The 14,679-nt window shown below is 39.4% G+C and overlaps 1 protein-coding gene across 1 annotated transcript in view; it reads right to left on the minus strand.

Moving 5' to 3' along the window:
• Window positions 1-248: 248 nt before the first annotated feature.
• Window positions 249-14,679, minus strand: part of CDH2 (cadherin 2) — a 189,870-nt gene continuing 175,439 nt past the window's right edge. The window contains exons 15-16 of the mRNA XM_030552967.1: window positions 11,644-11,808; window positions 249-1,608 (exon numbers count right to left, since the gene is read on the minus strand). Coding sequence (XP_030408827.1) covers window positions 1,402-1,608; window positions 11,644-11,808 — 372 coding nt within the window. The 3' untranslated portion in view covers window positions 249-1,401. The remainder of the gene's footprint in view (window positions 1,609-11,643; window positions 11,809-14,679) is intronic.

Here is a 14,679-nt window from a genome sequence, read left to right on the forward strand (position 1 = left end):
CACTACAGCCTATTCCTATTTCATTTCGACACTCTGCTTCCAAACTTATAACAAAATTCCGACCTTCTCCTAGCTTACATATAATTTATTCACAGATCACATGTACTGAATGATGAAAAACTACACACACTTTTTCACTATTATTCAATGAAGCTTTAGTATCTTGTATTTTTTTTTTTGCTGCAACCAGAGCTGCTCAAGTGCAAAAGAAGTCCAAACCAGCCACTAGATCCAAAATTAGCATTTTATTCAGAACGTTGGGGTCAGAGGTGTATCATTTATATTCTGGTACACAATACAGAGGCAACGCTGTTGTCAGAAGTCTTTTCAGTTCAAAAGCTCCTTTTTCCAACATACTGTGTATTTACTAGTACCACCAGTATCAGGCCACCCCATCTTCTTTTTGGTACAAATTATGTAAAACGTTTGTGCTAAGAACTTTTCTCCCGCCCCAAACAAAAAAAATTAACATAAGAAATAAAAAATAAAATTGAGTACTCTAACTACAGTTCAACAATTGAATCAATGTCACTTGTTTGCAACCTGTTTTGTAAATACTTTATCCATAACGAAAGATATAAACATGCAAAAACCTGAATCCATAGTCCAAATAATACATACACATGTTCTGAAGTTTCTGCACTTCCCAATAGACTATGCCAATAAAACATTATGTACACATACCATTTTTACAGTGAAGTGGGAAAAAAAACAGTACCAGAAATTTTAAAAAAAGTGTACATGGATTAAGACCAAAATGTGCCTAACATTCTACCATAAGGAAAAAAAATCAATTCTGCTACAAACTGGTGATATGAAAACTCCCTTTATTTGCAACCAGCTGCATAAGTTTTAGAATTTTAGTGAAAAAAACCCTAACATCTAAAACTAGAAGTAATGTACATTTTTCAATCTCATGGTCATCTCCCCCCGATAATAAAATGGCTCCATGAGGGTTTTTTTTTGTTTGTTTTTAAAATGTCCTTATTTTAATAAAAGCAATGCAATGTAACAAAAGCATGTTGAAGCATACTGTGATTTAATTTACTCCTCCCCACCCCAACATATTTTGTCTCTTTAATGCATCATTTCAGAAATCAGTACCATTAAAGCCTTAAACATAAAACTAATTCCGATCTGTAAAAGGTACAAAAAGGCACATAAAATCCCAGTGCTTCTGTACTGTAAAATTCAAGTGTAACTGAGCTCAATATTTTTTTCCAAACAGCATTGGATTACTGATATTCCCACTGAGCCCAAATTGGTTTGCAGCCTATGCCAAAGCCTTCAGCAAGCACTTGTGCTAGTAGACTACAAAGTTAAAGCCTAGCTTCTGTATGCTTTTTGGGAATATCAGTTGAAATGTTTGTACTTGTCCAAAAACAAAGTTCACTTTGAAGTTCAGTCATCACCTCCACCATACATATCAGCAAGTTTCTTGAAACGTGGGCCCCAGTCATTTAGGTAGTCATAGTCTTGCTCACCACCACTACTTGAAGAGTTAAGAGAGCTCAAAGATCCAGCAGTGGAGCCACTACCTTCATAGTCAAAGACTAGGAGGGAGTCATATGGTGGGGCTGTAGGGTCATTGTCAGCTGCTTTAAGTCCCTGAAATAAGGAGAAAAGAAGAAAGACAAAATTCTATATGTGATACAGGGAGCAAAAATGTAACAAGAATTTCTCAATTCTATCACATCCACTGCAGGCTGAAGAAAACAGATTCTTGCTCTTATCCATTTCCTCAGATTTCAACTAATGAAACAGCATTCATAGTTTTGAAACTTCAAAAATATAAGTAATGAGTCTTCTGTTCTTATGGTCAAGTTCCCAGCATTAGCTGATTTTGAATTTAATTGAACATATGGTTACACTTCTTCAGAAAACATTATTATTACTGTTCTTTCTATTGCAGTAGCAACCAAACAGGGATTAGGTGTTGTACAAACCAGTACAGACATTCCCTGAGCCAGAGAGCTCATAATGTAAGATATACAATCGGGACCATCACTTGAAGAAGAACTAAGATATGGACAGTTTATGATAACATGAACAAAACCACAAACCATTGGAGTCAGGGGTGTGGATGGGTAAAGAAAGGAAAGGTTATAGGACAGACAAGTGTGTTTGTATAGATAAGTTACAACAGTGGTCTCACATGGTCACATGTAAGACAGTAGGCCTTTGGTTAATCTGCATATGCCACAAGACACTAGTATCTCCATAAATAAGTAATTGGGAGATATTTAACTTCACTTCTGCTCCCTAGTTTTCAGCACTCAGGTCACTTACCTCTAAGCCCCACCACGAGGAAGAGAGCATTAATACATAATGGCCTAGGCTTTATGGGTTTTACAGTGATCACACAAGAGCTCTCGTGCATCACGTCACAAGTGCAAATAATACATTTCACAAGAGATCAATGCTATATGTACGATAAAAAATCTAGACATGTGTTAATGTTTTATTCAATTATTGCTTTCTTGTGATTGTAACCTTTGTTTCAAAGTCTTCAATCTATCAAACAGCCAAAAGATAATCCATAATTTTAAAATTCTGCTTCTAAGGTTGAGGAACATAAACCAAAGAAACCCAGCACCCTGGGTGTCACCATAATGATCAATGGCCCTCCAAGGTTTGGTGAAGAAGTAGGAATAAGACAGATCTGGCAAATACAACAGCCTGGGTTTGCTTTATTGGTGGGGCTTATTTCAAGGCAGGGATAACAGACAGCTATTGCCAATCTCATTTTGGAGAGACGAAAATATTTCATTTTCTGGGGACATTTTGAAATAAATACAAAGCTGAGCATGACTTATGTTGTCTTCTGTAGATGAAGGATTTCAGTTATCAACATCCTGAAGATAATTTAGAAGATCACTTCTTTAGCCTGTCCTGAGGAAGTAAGTGACTTGAATTTCATTTTTTAGGGGAAGGCCTGAAGGGTTTGGAGCACGCCCTAGAATTCAGCTTTAAATGAGAGACTGTATTTTGGTGAAACAATTTGATGCGTTAAAGGACAGATGTCATGGCCATCCATATCTGCCAACCAAGGAGAGAGCCAGAATGCTCCATGACTTTTACAGCAGAGCTTCTCAGCCCACAGGATACATCTTCAAATGAGCTGCAAGCAGAAGTGGATGAAGGTCTTCTACCCTAGGTCAGAAAAAGTGGTGGGCCCCATGCCAGAACTGTGGCCCCACGCCTCCCCTTCTGCCTGTGGCCCCACCTATTGCCCCCCCCCATTCCATCCCTTTCCCCTGCAGCCCTGTCCATTCTGCCCACAGTCCCGCCCAATTCTACCTCTCCTTCCCCACTGTGGCCCCAAGACCAGAGAAGCTCTGTCCCTCTGCCATTGCCCAGGGGCCGCAGCGGGAAGTGATAGTGTTGAGTGGCTGCAAAGAAACTTGGGATTTAGAGGGTCATGGCAATACAATCGGAGACCATGGTTACACACCTGACACTTCTCCTCAGCAGCTAGTGGGTGGGAGATTAACAGAGCCATTGTTGAAAAGGACTACAGCCAAAGCACTCCTCCCTTGAAGCAAGGGCAGAGTAGGGAAGGAAATCTCTCTTTCTTCTCCGCTCTCTCTCTGAAACAATTCTCTCCTGGGGCTCCCTGAACCAGCTTCTTACCCAGGTTTATGCCTAAAAGCTCTGCCTGGCCTTACAGATTTTAGAAGGTTAAATTAGCGCCCTTTGCTAGAATCTCAGCGATAATGAAAGGAATGGCCACAAAGGCTCAACAAAGAGGGTTGACGCGTGGAAGACAATATAAATAGAGTCACTATCTTCAGGGGTTTTCAACCCTGCAGTTTCTTTCACTGGACGTGCAGAATTTTTTCAAGGTTTTCAGCTGAAGTATGTACTTTGGCAGCCACTGTCCACAGATTAATTGTCAGCCAAAATGCTAGAAGGCTTAGTGAAGAATTTAAGAGTGAGGGCCCTGTCAAGCCTTTCACTCTTAAATTAGCACATAAAAATTTCTCCTAGAACAGCTTTCTGACAAAATAGATTATCTGCAAGATTGAGTATTTCCTTGGAGATTATCCCTTTTCGGTAAACTTCATTCAATATGGTTTGACATGGCATGTTGTAGGTCTAATCATGTGATGTAACAGTCTATTGCATGGATATTGATTTTTCTAGAAAACATCACTAAATCAGTTAATCAGGCCACATGTCACATCTGGATAAGAAAAGACACACCAGTAAAACTATGCACCTGATTCTCTACTGCCTTGTGTAACCATTCATAAATATGTAAAATGAGTGTACAGTGTTAGCAATATGATTTAATAGCACGTTATGCCCCCTTTGCATGGGTGTACATGACTACACAAGGCAGCAGAGAACCTGGCTCTGCATATTTAGTTTTGTATATTTATGATACTAATAACCTCAGCCAAGAACACTTCTAGATTTTAAATAAATGCTTTGGGTTGTACAACATCACTGAACTGGTAATCAGTAGCCAGCACTCCAGTCATCTTTTCGAATTACCTAACCAGGATAATTGGGACCCTTTGTTATATTTCTTTTCTGAGTTTTCTATCCTGATAGCTATAATAAGGACAAATGAGTCCATCAACCTAAATGTCTGTAGCTGGAGTGAAATGTCTTATCTGGTCCAACTTCAAAGCTCTAGTCTTTTTTGTTCATTTCTGCTCTTGAAACAGAAACACAATTTTACTTACTGAGCTATATATAGCTGGGTCTACATTGTTGAATGTTCTTCTTTTCAGTCAGTCCTTTAAGCTTGCTCGGGGCTACAGACTCCCATCCTTTTGGATGTAGGTAATGGGGAAGGAAGAGAAGTCCTGCTTCAGCCGAAGAGGTTATATGGAAAGTATCAGAGCTATCTTGTAAAAGCCACTCACAATGCTGGCCTGGAGCAGAAATTCTCGAGCTATTCCTAGAGAGTTTTCACAGTTGATCCACTCTCAGGATGGCCAGCTTGTGAGTCTGACTCTGGGATACTAGCTTAATCGGTATCTGTAAATAAAAATAGTTTTCCCATGCAACAGTAGAAGTTCTGCCAAGCACCAGACATCTACAGCATGAAGCCAAGCTTACATACTGAACAATCTCTTATTATTTTCAAGTTGGTACTTGGATTTTCCTGGTTCAGCATCCATTGCTGGCAGTGGACGAAATAAAACTGTTGCTGTGCCATTGAGTTTACAGGATAGAATGACAATGAAAAGTTCACTGTTCCAGAGGCTGTACTTAATGTGCAAACTGTGTTCTTGAGAAAAGGTACCAAGAGGCAGCGTTACGGTGATATCAACATGGTTAAACTTAAGTTGACATTTGCACTTAAAGCAAGGTTAAAAATCTCTCTATTTCATCTTCTGATGCTCCAAATTTAAACACAATCACTCTTGGGAGGACAAGTGAATTTTCCACAATATATCCTTGGCAAAATATTCACTAAATTTTACAGGGGAAATTTAAAATGAGACAATTTCCCCTTCCTGTTGCTGAATACAATCACCACACTAACCCAATCTTCCATCTACTTCTGTTGTCTGGTGCTATTTCTATGACTAGCGAGCTCTCCATGCCTTCTTCAGATCTGTTCAGTACCAGGAGGAGTCCCTGTCTAAAGGAGCCGGTAAGGTCATTTGGACTGGCCTTTCCAATCTTAAGAACCACAGAAGGTTTGCCAGATGGCTAAGCTGCCTGGCTTCAACTTTCCCCTCTTTCTGCCCAGGCCCCGGCTCCTGTTACTCAGAGGAGGCAGGAAGGAGAAAGGGGAATTTGCACCCAGAGTTGACCAAAGAGGTTCAGCAACCTTATGTTTACATAAGCTAAGCACACACAATGCTCTCATTTTAGCTATTGTTACCAAATGATAGGAAAAGGTAAACTACAGAATCCTGAACAGAAATGGGGAACATTAGAAAATCAATGTTCTTGTGCTTACATTTTCATAAATTCCTAGTTCTTTATCAGATCTGAGAGATGTGTTTGGTGGTGCTTGGAGCGGGATTGGGAATAAGGAAGGGAAGCCTAAGGGTTATATGAACAATTGTAACAATCTAAGAGTTGGCTTTTGAAGAGAGAGCACATTGAAGGGCTCCATCTTGCAAAGAACTTAACACTATCAACAACAATTTTACTTCAAAGTGAGTGAAGGGTCCTCTGCTTCTCATGGGATGGGGCCTTTGGTTTGTGATTTACATTTAATTTACCTCAGGCTATGTCCTGTGTTGATTAGAAATAGATCTTCAAGATGATTTAGTTGGTGTTGATCCTGCTTTGAGCAGGGGGTTGGACTAGATGACCTCTTGAGGTCTCTTCCAACTCTAATATTCTATGATTCTAAGATTTCTGTTCAGGGACAGTTGACTCTTGAAAATGTACTGTTAGCCTGAATAAAGCTATTGCACCGTATGCTTAATTTACACTGGTATGTAAATCCTCAAGTATTCTAAGTGTTAATAATGTTCCACTTTTTAAACTCAAAATAGAATGCAGAATGTCTACAGAGGATTGCTAATAACACATGACTTATCTTCCCAACTTGTTTGTACACTGGACTGGAAGAAAAGGAGTTTTTTCCTTAAAATTAGAGACTCATCTATCCACTGAAACAGACAAAGCAAGCAAGTCCTTGTGGTAATTTTTGTTTATGCCCACAAAACATATAACTGAAAGTCACAACTGGAATTCTTTTCTTTTTGGAAAGTGGTTATCGATTAAAAATAACTGTTTTAATATTTTCAAAATGCTTGAATGTTTTAAAAGTATTGCATATTTTAATAGTTGTTTTCAACTGACAAGTCATTAGGATGGTACAGCATACTCAGTTATATATTCCTCATCAAGATGGGTAGATTTCCTTGTGTATTACTTGAGTAATTTGGACCATCTCAAAAAAGATACATTAGAAACGGAAAACATATACAGAAGGGCATCAAAAATGATTAAGTGGGTTGGAAATCTTCCATATGAGGAGTGATTAAAAAGACTAGGACTGTTCAGCTTGGAAAAGAGATGGCTAAGGGTGATATGATAAAGGTCTATCAAATCATGACTGGTGTGGAGAAAATTAATAAGGAAGTGTTATTTACTCCTTCTCATAAAACAAGAACCAGGGGTCACCCAATGAAATTAATAGGCAGCAGGTTTAAAACAAACAAAAGGAAGAATTTCTTCACACAATGCACAGTCAACCCGTGGAACTTGTTGCCAGAGGATGTTGTGAAGGCCTGAACTGTAACAGGGTTCAAAAAAAGAACTAGATGAGTTCATGGAGGATAGGGCCATTAACGATTACTAGCCAGATTGGGCAGGGATACATCCTCATGCTCTGGATGTCCCTACCCTCTGACTGCTAGAAGCTGGGAGTGGATGACAGGGGATGGATCACTCGATGATTGTCTATTCTGTTCCTTTCCTCTGAAGCACCTCGCATTGGCCACTGTCAGGACACAGGATACTGGGCTAGATGGGCCATTGGTCTGATCCAGTATGGCCATTCATATGACTAGGAATCTAAGCCTTGCACTACCTGCATTTTTATAAGATTCTCAGCACATACGGTAGAATGAAAGGAAGAGGCTTGTATAGAACTTTGAAGCTCCTGTATGCAAATGCACATTACAAAGTTTCATTCCAAAGACCTTTTTTAGATGCTGGTAAGTAGACAAAGGGACTGCATTGCCAATTCTGGTAAAGACAGTTCAAGTTCTTTTGTATTCTTTGCTGCTAATTTCTCTAGCATTTCTCCCAACAGCTTTTCACCTGTGACTTGGATGTGCAGAGTATCCACTCTGATGACTGCCTGCTGTCCATGGATGTAGGCACAGCTTCCTTGTAGCCACTGAATTAGAGACCTTGTTCTTCAAGCAAATCATATTAAGGCCAATAATTTACATAAACATTGGTTGGACCTGTCCAAAATCTGAACCCAGTCAAATTCGCACAAAGCAAGCATCATTCTCTGAGGCTAGTAAGTCACCAGGTTACCACAAACATATTTTCCTGAACAATGACAAGGAATCCTTTTGATTCTTAGATCCATAGCTGCTGATCCTGCAATGTCTGTGATTGCTAACACTATCTACGTAGCTGGTGATGAGGGCTTCAAAGAACTTCCCACAAGATGTCTTTTGTCTTAAAGTCTCAGTAATTTTTTGTATATAAGTCTGTGTGAGGCTACTCCTCTTCTGACTTTAGGGACCTGTGGTAGTTCATGTAAAGGTATGAGATTTTTATGATTCTATTTAACATTTTAATTTTAACTAGGACTTCCCATTCGGAACCTACCATGTCCTTCAAGGAGGAAAATAGGTGAAACATCGGTGGGAAGATATTTCTCTTTAGTTTTGGGACCTTCTTCTTTCATTTTGCCTGGTTGACTGCCTTGCAGCTGTAGTATTAAAGCACTCGGTGAAAAACCTGAGTGTATGGTTCTCCAGATCATCACCAGATGCAGAGAGCTCGCCCTCCTTAGAAGCATAGCCAGCAGGAGAAGGGAACTCTTTTGTTGTAGTTTCTCACGAGTGACTGCTGCCCTGTGCAAATGGGGGTGAGGTTGCAATACCCTGACTGGACAAAATCTTGCCATGGGGCCCTGGGAACCATCTGAAAAGACATCTTCCTGCTTCCCAAGCTCGTTAACTTCCATTTGAGTACTTAAGGAAAGACTTATGAGCATTTGGGGGTTTGCTAAACAAAATATTACGTTTTTTGAGAACAGAAAGACTTCCCACTGCTGAAAAACAAATTAAAACTGAAATTATAATACAATTGTTCAGGATAAGCCAAACTTACAATTTGTTCAACTGGCAAAACCTGAGGCAGATGTTCATGAGGGGCATGGCTTAGTCTGAAGAGCCCCAGCAACAACACTGGACTGTCTCTAGCTTCCACAAGCAAGAGGTGTAACTCATTGTTTATGGCTGATGCCACGTGCTAGAATGATGCACTGTGGTAAGGACTGCAGAAGGTGCTGAAAACTTGAGTCTAAATGGTTTAAAAAACCCTTTTAGCATTAGAAAAGTAACTGTTATAAAGACTTCTTAAAAATAAAATGATGTGTTTCTGAAATTTGTTACATATTCAAGGATCAGTCCACCAACCCTTACGTACATAGCAGTCAATGGTACCACTTACATTGGTAGACGTTTACTCATGTGAGTAACGGTTTGCTGGAACAGCTCTCTACATTGCAAAGTAAAAAAAAAAAAAAAAGCATAACACTGAAGTATAATTATAACAGGGTAGTTGGCCCCTTAAATGGAATTGGGCCCAGCTCTCTTGTTCCAATCCAGGTGTGCCCTAGTTTGGTGTAATGTCCCTAGAAATTAGAAGTGAGAGACACCCCAAAGGCAAGGGAGAGTTTAGAATGCTGAGTCCATAAAGAGAAAGAGAGAATCCAGAGTTCTGAGAGGAGCAAGAGCTCAGAGCTTCAGGGAGGGGAGGCCCCTAATACCGGGAGGAGTGGCGCTGGTGAAAGCAGGAAGCAGGAAGGCAATCAGGAGGTGACCTACAAATGTCCCCAGACCAGAGAGCCAGAGCCAGAGAGAACAGCAGAGGGAGATGCCTGCTGGCTCTTTCAGCAAAAGAGCTGAAGCCAGGAGTCCAGAGAGGGTTGAATCTGGGGAACAACATAGGGGTCAGCCCGCTGACATTTCTGGGCAAGTGCTGGAACCCTATCCAGGAAGGAAACAAGGTGGAAACCAGTGGGGTTGGCATGAAGAGTGGTGAGAGACACCAGAAGTGTTTCTGAAAGTCTAAGAGAGGCGAGAGATCACTGGAGTGCGGTGAGATGCCAGAGCTGTACTTAGTGTGTTGATGGACTGTTGGGCCTTGAAAGACTCGATGTTTGCACCGTGCTGGGGAATTCTGGATTATGGTTGCGGGACTTCAGAAATAAATTAACCTTGGAGAAGTGCTATTTATATGTGAAAAGCTTTTGTGGAGTTACTGGGGACTCCATCATGTGAGAGGCAAATGGGGAAGGCAGTCCAGTCATGCTGTGGGCTGCTGCAGAAGGGCACGCACCCAAGGGCCTCCATATGCCATTATGAAGGAGGATGCAGGCAGGCAATCCGCTCCTGGGCAGAAGACACCAGAAGAGGTAAATCAAAGCGGGCAACCACTTGCACAGCCAACCTGAGGCCATGAGGAGAAGGTGCCTTGAAGGTAGGCTCCCTGCCTCAATTTCCCCTTTCCATGGCCCAGGATGTCCACAGTCACGATAAATCACAACTGGATAGTATAACATCATTGTACAGCACGCAGAAACTATGTCACAAGAACAGCTGGATGAATAACATGTTAGAAATAATTAAAATGAAGCTAGACCATCTCTGGCCCTTGTTTGGTTGTGCAAGGAAGTTAGGATCATCCTTAGAGAGGGGATGGAGACAAGGGACCCATGATGAATTTCACCTTTCTCCCCATTTGATTCAATACTGTCCACAAGCAAATCATGATTTTCTCAAATATTTATTATTTGAAAAGTTAGCCATGTGACTGGTTATCTTGTCACATAGTTGGTTTCTATCCCCTGATTCGAAGAATGCTACTCTCAGAATCAGATTTCTAATGCAAATTTTGAATGCTCATCAAAACTGAATATAGACACTTAGAAAGGGAGGTCTCCGTGTTCATTCTTGGGATTAATCTTGTTGCATCCAATAAATATTCTAGCAAACACAAAAGAGGTATGAACATCATAGCAGGGATTTTGTTAAAAAAAAAATCAAATATTCACAAGAGCATTTTTGCAAATTTTTCCTAGCTCCAATCAGCGGTTACCTTAAACTGTTTATTCAGGTAACAAACACTTGAGAAAATCAGAGAATATAAATGACAAGTTATTCTTTAATATTTTTTCTGCTCAAAGTAATAAGCATAAAGAACACACTGAAATGTTTAGCATTTTAAGTTGCACAAAACAAATGACTTAAATATACCCAAACATTTGGTCAATGATAACAATAATTTTAAAAAAAAGGTTTGTGGGCAAATACTTCTTTCATAACTGAAAATATCTTTTAAAGTACATTCTAAATCTCCATTCACTGTCAATTATCTGTTTATTACTTTGCAAGAATCAAAAAGGCACAGAGCCTCTTAAAAACTCTTTGACAAGGAAAGTACTTAAAGCACTTACATAACATTTAATTTAGCTGCCCTACTCACTAATCTTGTTTGCTGGAACTCTTTTGGTCTTTTTCAAGCATTGAATTTCCACTATTATCTGGATTCAAAGGGTAATGTGTGAGGAAAATCAAAATGAACTTCTCCCATTATTAAATTAATCTGCATTAATAAATGAATTTAGGCTAAATTATAATTTTGTTAGTCTATTTATTACTTGGAACCCATGGTATAATCCCTCTTGTAGATATTGTGGTTAAGGCTGATAACATAGTGTGAATTCAATTAATACAAATGTACAAAAGTTAATTGACATATCTTCTCTTTCTATTTGAATGAGTTAATTAAATTTGTCTGCACTTAAAAAGGCCATATTTATTTCTATCCACCAAGGTCATTTTAATTGTATAAGCAAGTTTTAAAAAGTTCTTATGTTCCAAATGTAACAGCTATTCATGCAGAGTGCAATTAGCAACATAGAAAAGCCTATCTGATCCTGCAAGGAAACGATTTTTTCTCCTTTACCTCGTTAATGAAGTCCCCGATATCCCCAGGATGAGGAGCAGCTGATCTGACTGGGTACTGAGGTTCTGCATGGATTGGTCTTTCATCAAGTCGTCTGATCCCCACAGGTTTGATGGCATCTGGTTCTATGGTATCAGGTTGCTGAAGCTGGCTTAAATCATAGTCCTGAAAAGAAGGAAACAAAGAAAATGGGTCTAGAGATTTTTCAATACTTTTTATAGGAAAATAAAATAAAAAGCACACATTCAGCAAAAGACATACCTTGCAAATCATAACATTTATTGAGAATGATTCTGTAGGTATCCTAATGGAAATTTTCCATTTACATTCATGAATAATGAATAAAACCATCATTTCTTTTATACTCCGTGTGTACCTTCGCAATATCATGTCAAATGTCTACATCCCATCAGCTTTGCAGTGCAGCTCATCAATTTCCCATTGAGAAACAAAGATTTGGAGTAGCACTATTAAGCAACTAAACAATTTGCCTAGTAAATGCTGATTTACAGCATGTAGCACAAATGCCAAATCCGACTTGTATTTTTCAAACCAAATAAATGCCAGACACTCTCATTCTGAGACATATGCAAGTGCAGAGTGCTGCAGTTTTATAATATCTTCAAAGACTGAGTTTAAGACTGCTTGCTGATTTCATGTGGCTTCCATAACAGGAAAGCTAAAGGGGGAAAATGTCATGAAAAGTACAAAGCTTCTCAGATTTGGCTTTAATTCTAAGCACTTTCTGGAGATTACTCTTGGATCTGATCGTTAAGTACTCGATTCTGCAGATTCAGAACTCTGGCTGATTGATGACACTCGCATAGCATTATGAATTCCATGTCAACAGAAGAGAAAAAAAACTTTCATTAGTTAAATATCTATAGATTTAAGATATAAATCCCCATCCTAGGCTGCATCTGAATAGTACCCAGCAGCTGGATGCCAGTCCAGTCCCTGGTATATAAATAGCATAACCTCAAGGCTGCTCTACATTATGCCAGCTGGCCACTGCCCCACGGGTCATTCCAGCAGCCAGGGGTCACCCGGCCACTCACTCCCACATTTTCTGAGACATGCCTCCTATTCTGGGACTTGGGTTGTGAGGCGTGTAGAAGCTGACGTGGTGGTCCTCTGCCATCAGAGTCTCCCCTGTATAGATGAACTCCTCATGGAGCTGGATCCATTGGTTTTCTGGATGCTTTGCACACTGAAGGGGGGGATAAGGATCTGGCTCATGAATCTTCAGATTAGGACTATGCCATGTCTGGCTATCATCTGAATTCAATATAAAGATTGTTTTTTAAAATTATGGTCCTGAAGATACTTTCAGAGGAAGATGTAAGGAGTTAAACCATGCCAACTGTATTTACTGGAAGTGTTAAAAATCCCATAATATCATTTAACATTACTTTCCCACATAGAATTGGCCCAGTAAAGATTATCATTTATAATCGAAGCTCTCTGTATGTAGTGGGTCTCATTAAAGGCAACTGAGAAAATGTGACATAGGCTGTTTCTGAAAATGTTAGTTTTTGACCCTCAGAAGATGACTAATAAAAGGGGTCGTGCAGATGGGTTGGTGGACAGGTCTGCTGATAGCAGTAAAATTTGTTTGGAAGAATTGTAACAAATGGTCATTTGCACTCTCCATCCCAAAAATTGTTACTGTTCCTCAGCTTTGGGATTGAGACCTTTTGATGGCCATAAATATGTAGTTAAAAAAGGTGGAAGAGCATTGATGAGCTCTGGGAATGGAATTGAATACATTTAAAATTTATTGCCTGTTTTTTAATTAGCTGCTAAACTCTTCCTCTTTAAAGTGCTCAATACACAAAACAGAATAATAAAGCAGTCTCTACTAAATAGTATGTGTGGTCAATACAATGTAAGAACTGATGAAAGGTATACAAAAGGAGGAAAGAGCCTTTCATCCTTTTCATTCTTTCCCTCTATTAAGTAAAATAAGTCAAAATGTCACTATTAGAAAATTTAAGTAGAGGTAAAGCAGAATTTAGACTTAAATTTTAGAAAGTATGAAAACAGATTCTAAGTGTACTTCCCACACCCACACAAAAGACAAACGTGGAAAATGTCAGAGTACTCAGCATTTCATGAGGACACTTGAGAAAATATGGTTAATAATCAATTTAATACAACTGTGAGAGCCTCTCTGATCATTTAATTTTTATAATGATGTTAAAAAAAGGCATTTTTTGAACAACAATCATACAGCAATACAATAACAGACAAGTCAGGCACAATAATTTAAATATGTTAGGGCTCTTTTTTTGTAAGTTTCTAAATATTCCTGGTCTCTACAACTATGCAGGTTACTCCCTATTGCCAGTGGGTACTACTAATGCCAAGTTTGTCTTTACACAGCCACCTAGACCTGTTGGTTCCCAGGGCTCAGTCTATGATACTCCCCTGCCTTGTTTTCCAGCTGTGGAAACTGGTCTCACAAGAATGTCATTATCAGGGATGGCATGGAACATTCACCAAGGTACATATTGTGCCTATTATCAGCATATATTATTCTCTGATACCATTAAAACATCATTAAAATCAATACCTACTATATCTATCTATCTATCTATCTATCAGTGAGCCATGTGCAGGAGCCTAATCACTCCACCAAAATAATTCTAAATTGGCCCAAAGCCACACAAGCAGCATTTCCAACTACTTGTCCAGCCTGTTGCTATAGACAGTAACACTTTACGACCAGAATGAGAAAAGAGATGGGCTCTTCACTTTGATCTGGAGTTCTGGAAACCAGACAACCGAAGTGAATTCCAGAGTGGAGAACCCGACACCAAGAACATTCTATCTAAAACCAATTCTACTTTTTGAATTAAGGGAAATGGTAGATTTCAATATGCTTTTGAAATCAGGTAGAAACGGTGACTCAGTGCTTTTTACCCAGCCATTACAGCTTGATGTGTCCTTTCTCTCAGATATGCCGTAAGTCTCCATGACCCTTGTCACCCTCTGGGGTTAACTGTTTTAGCACACACTGCTTAGGACTACCCC

The sequence above is a fragment of the Gopherus evgoodei genome, chromosome 2 (assembly GCF_007399415.2).
Source record: "Gopherus evgoodei ecotype Sinaloan lineage chromosome 2, rGopEvg1_v1.p, whole genome shotgun sequence".
Taxonomy (NCBI): Eukaryota; Metazoa; Chordata; order Testudines; family Testudinidae; genus Gopherus; species Gopherus evgoodei.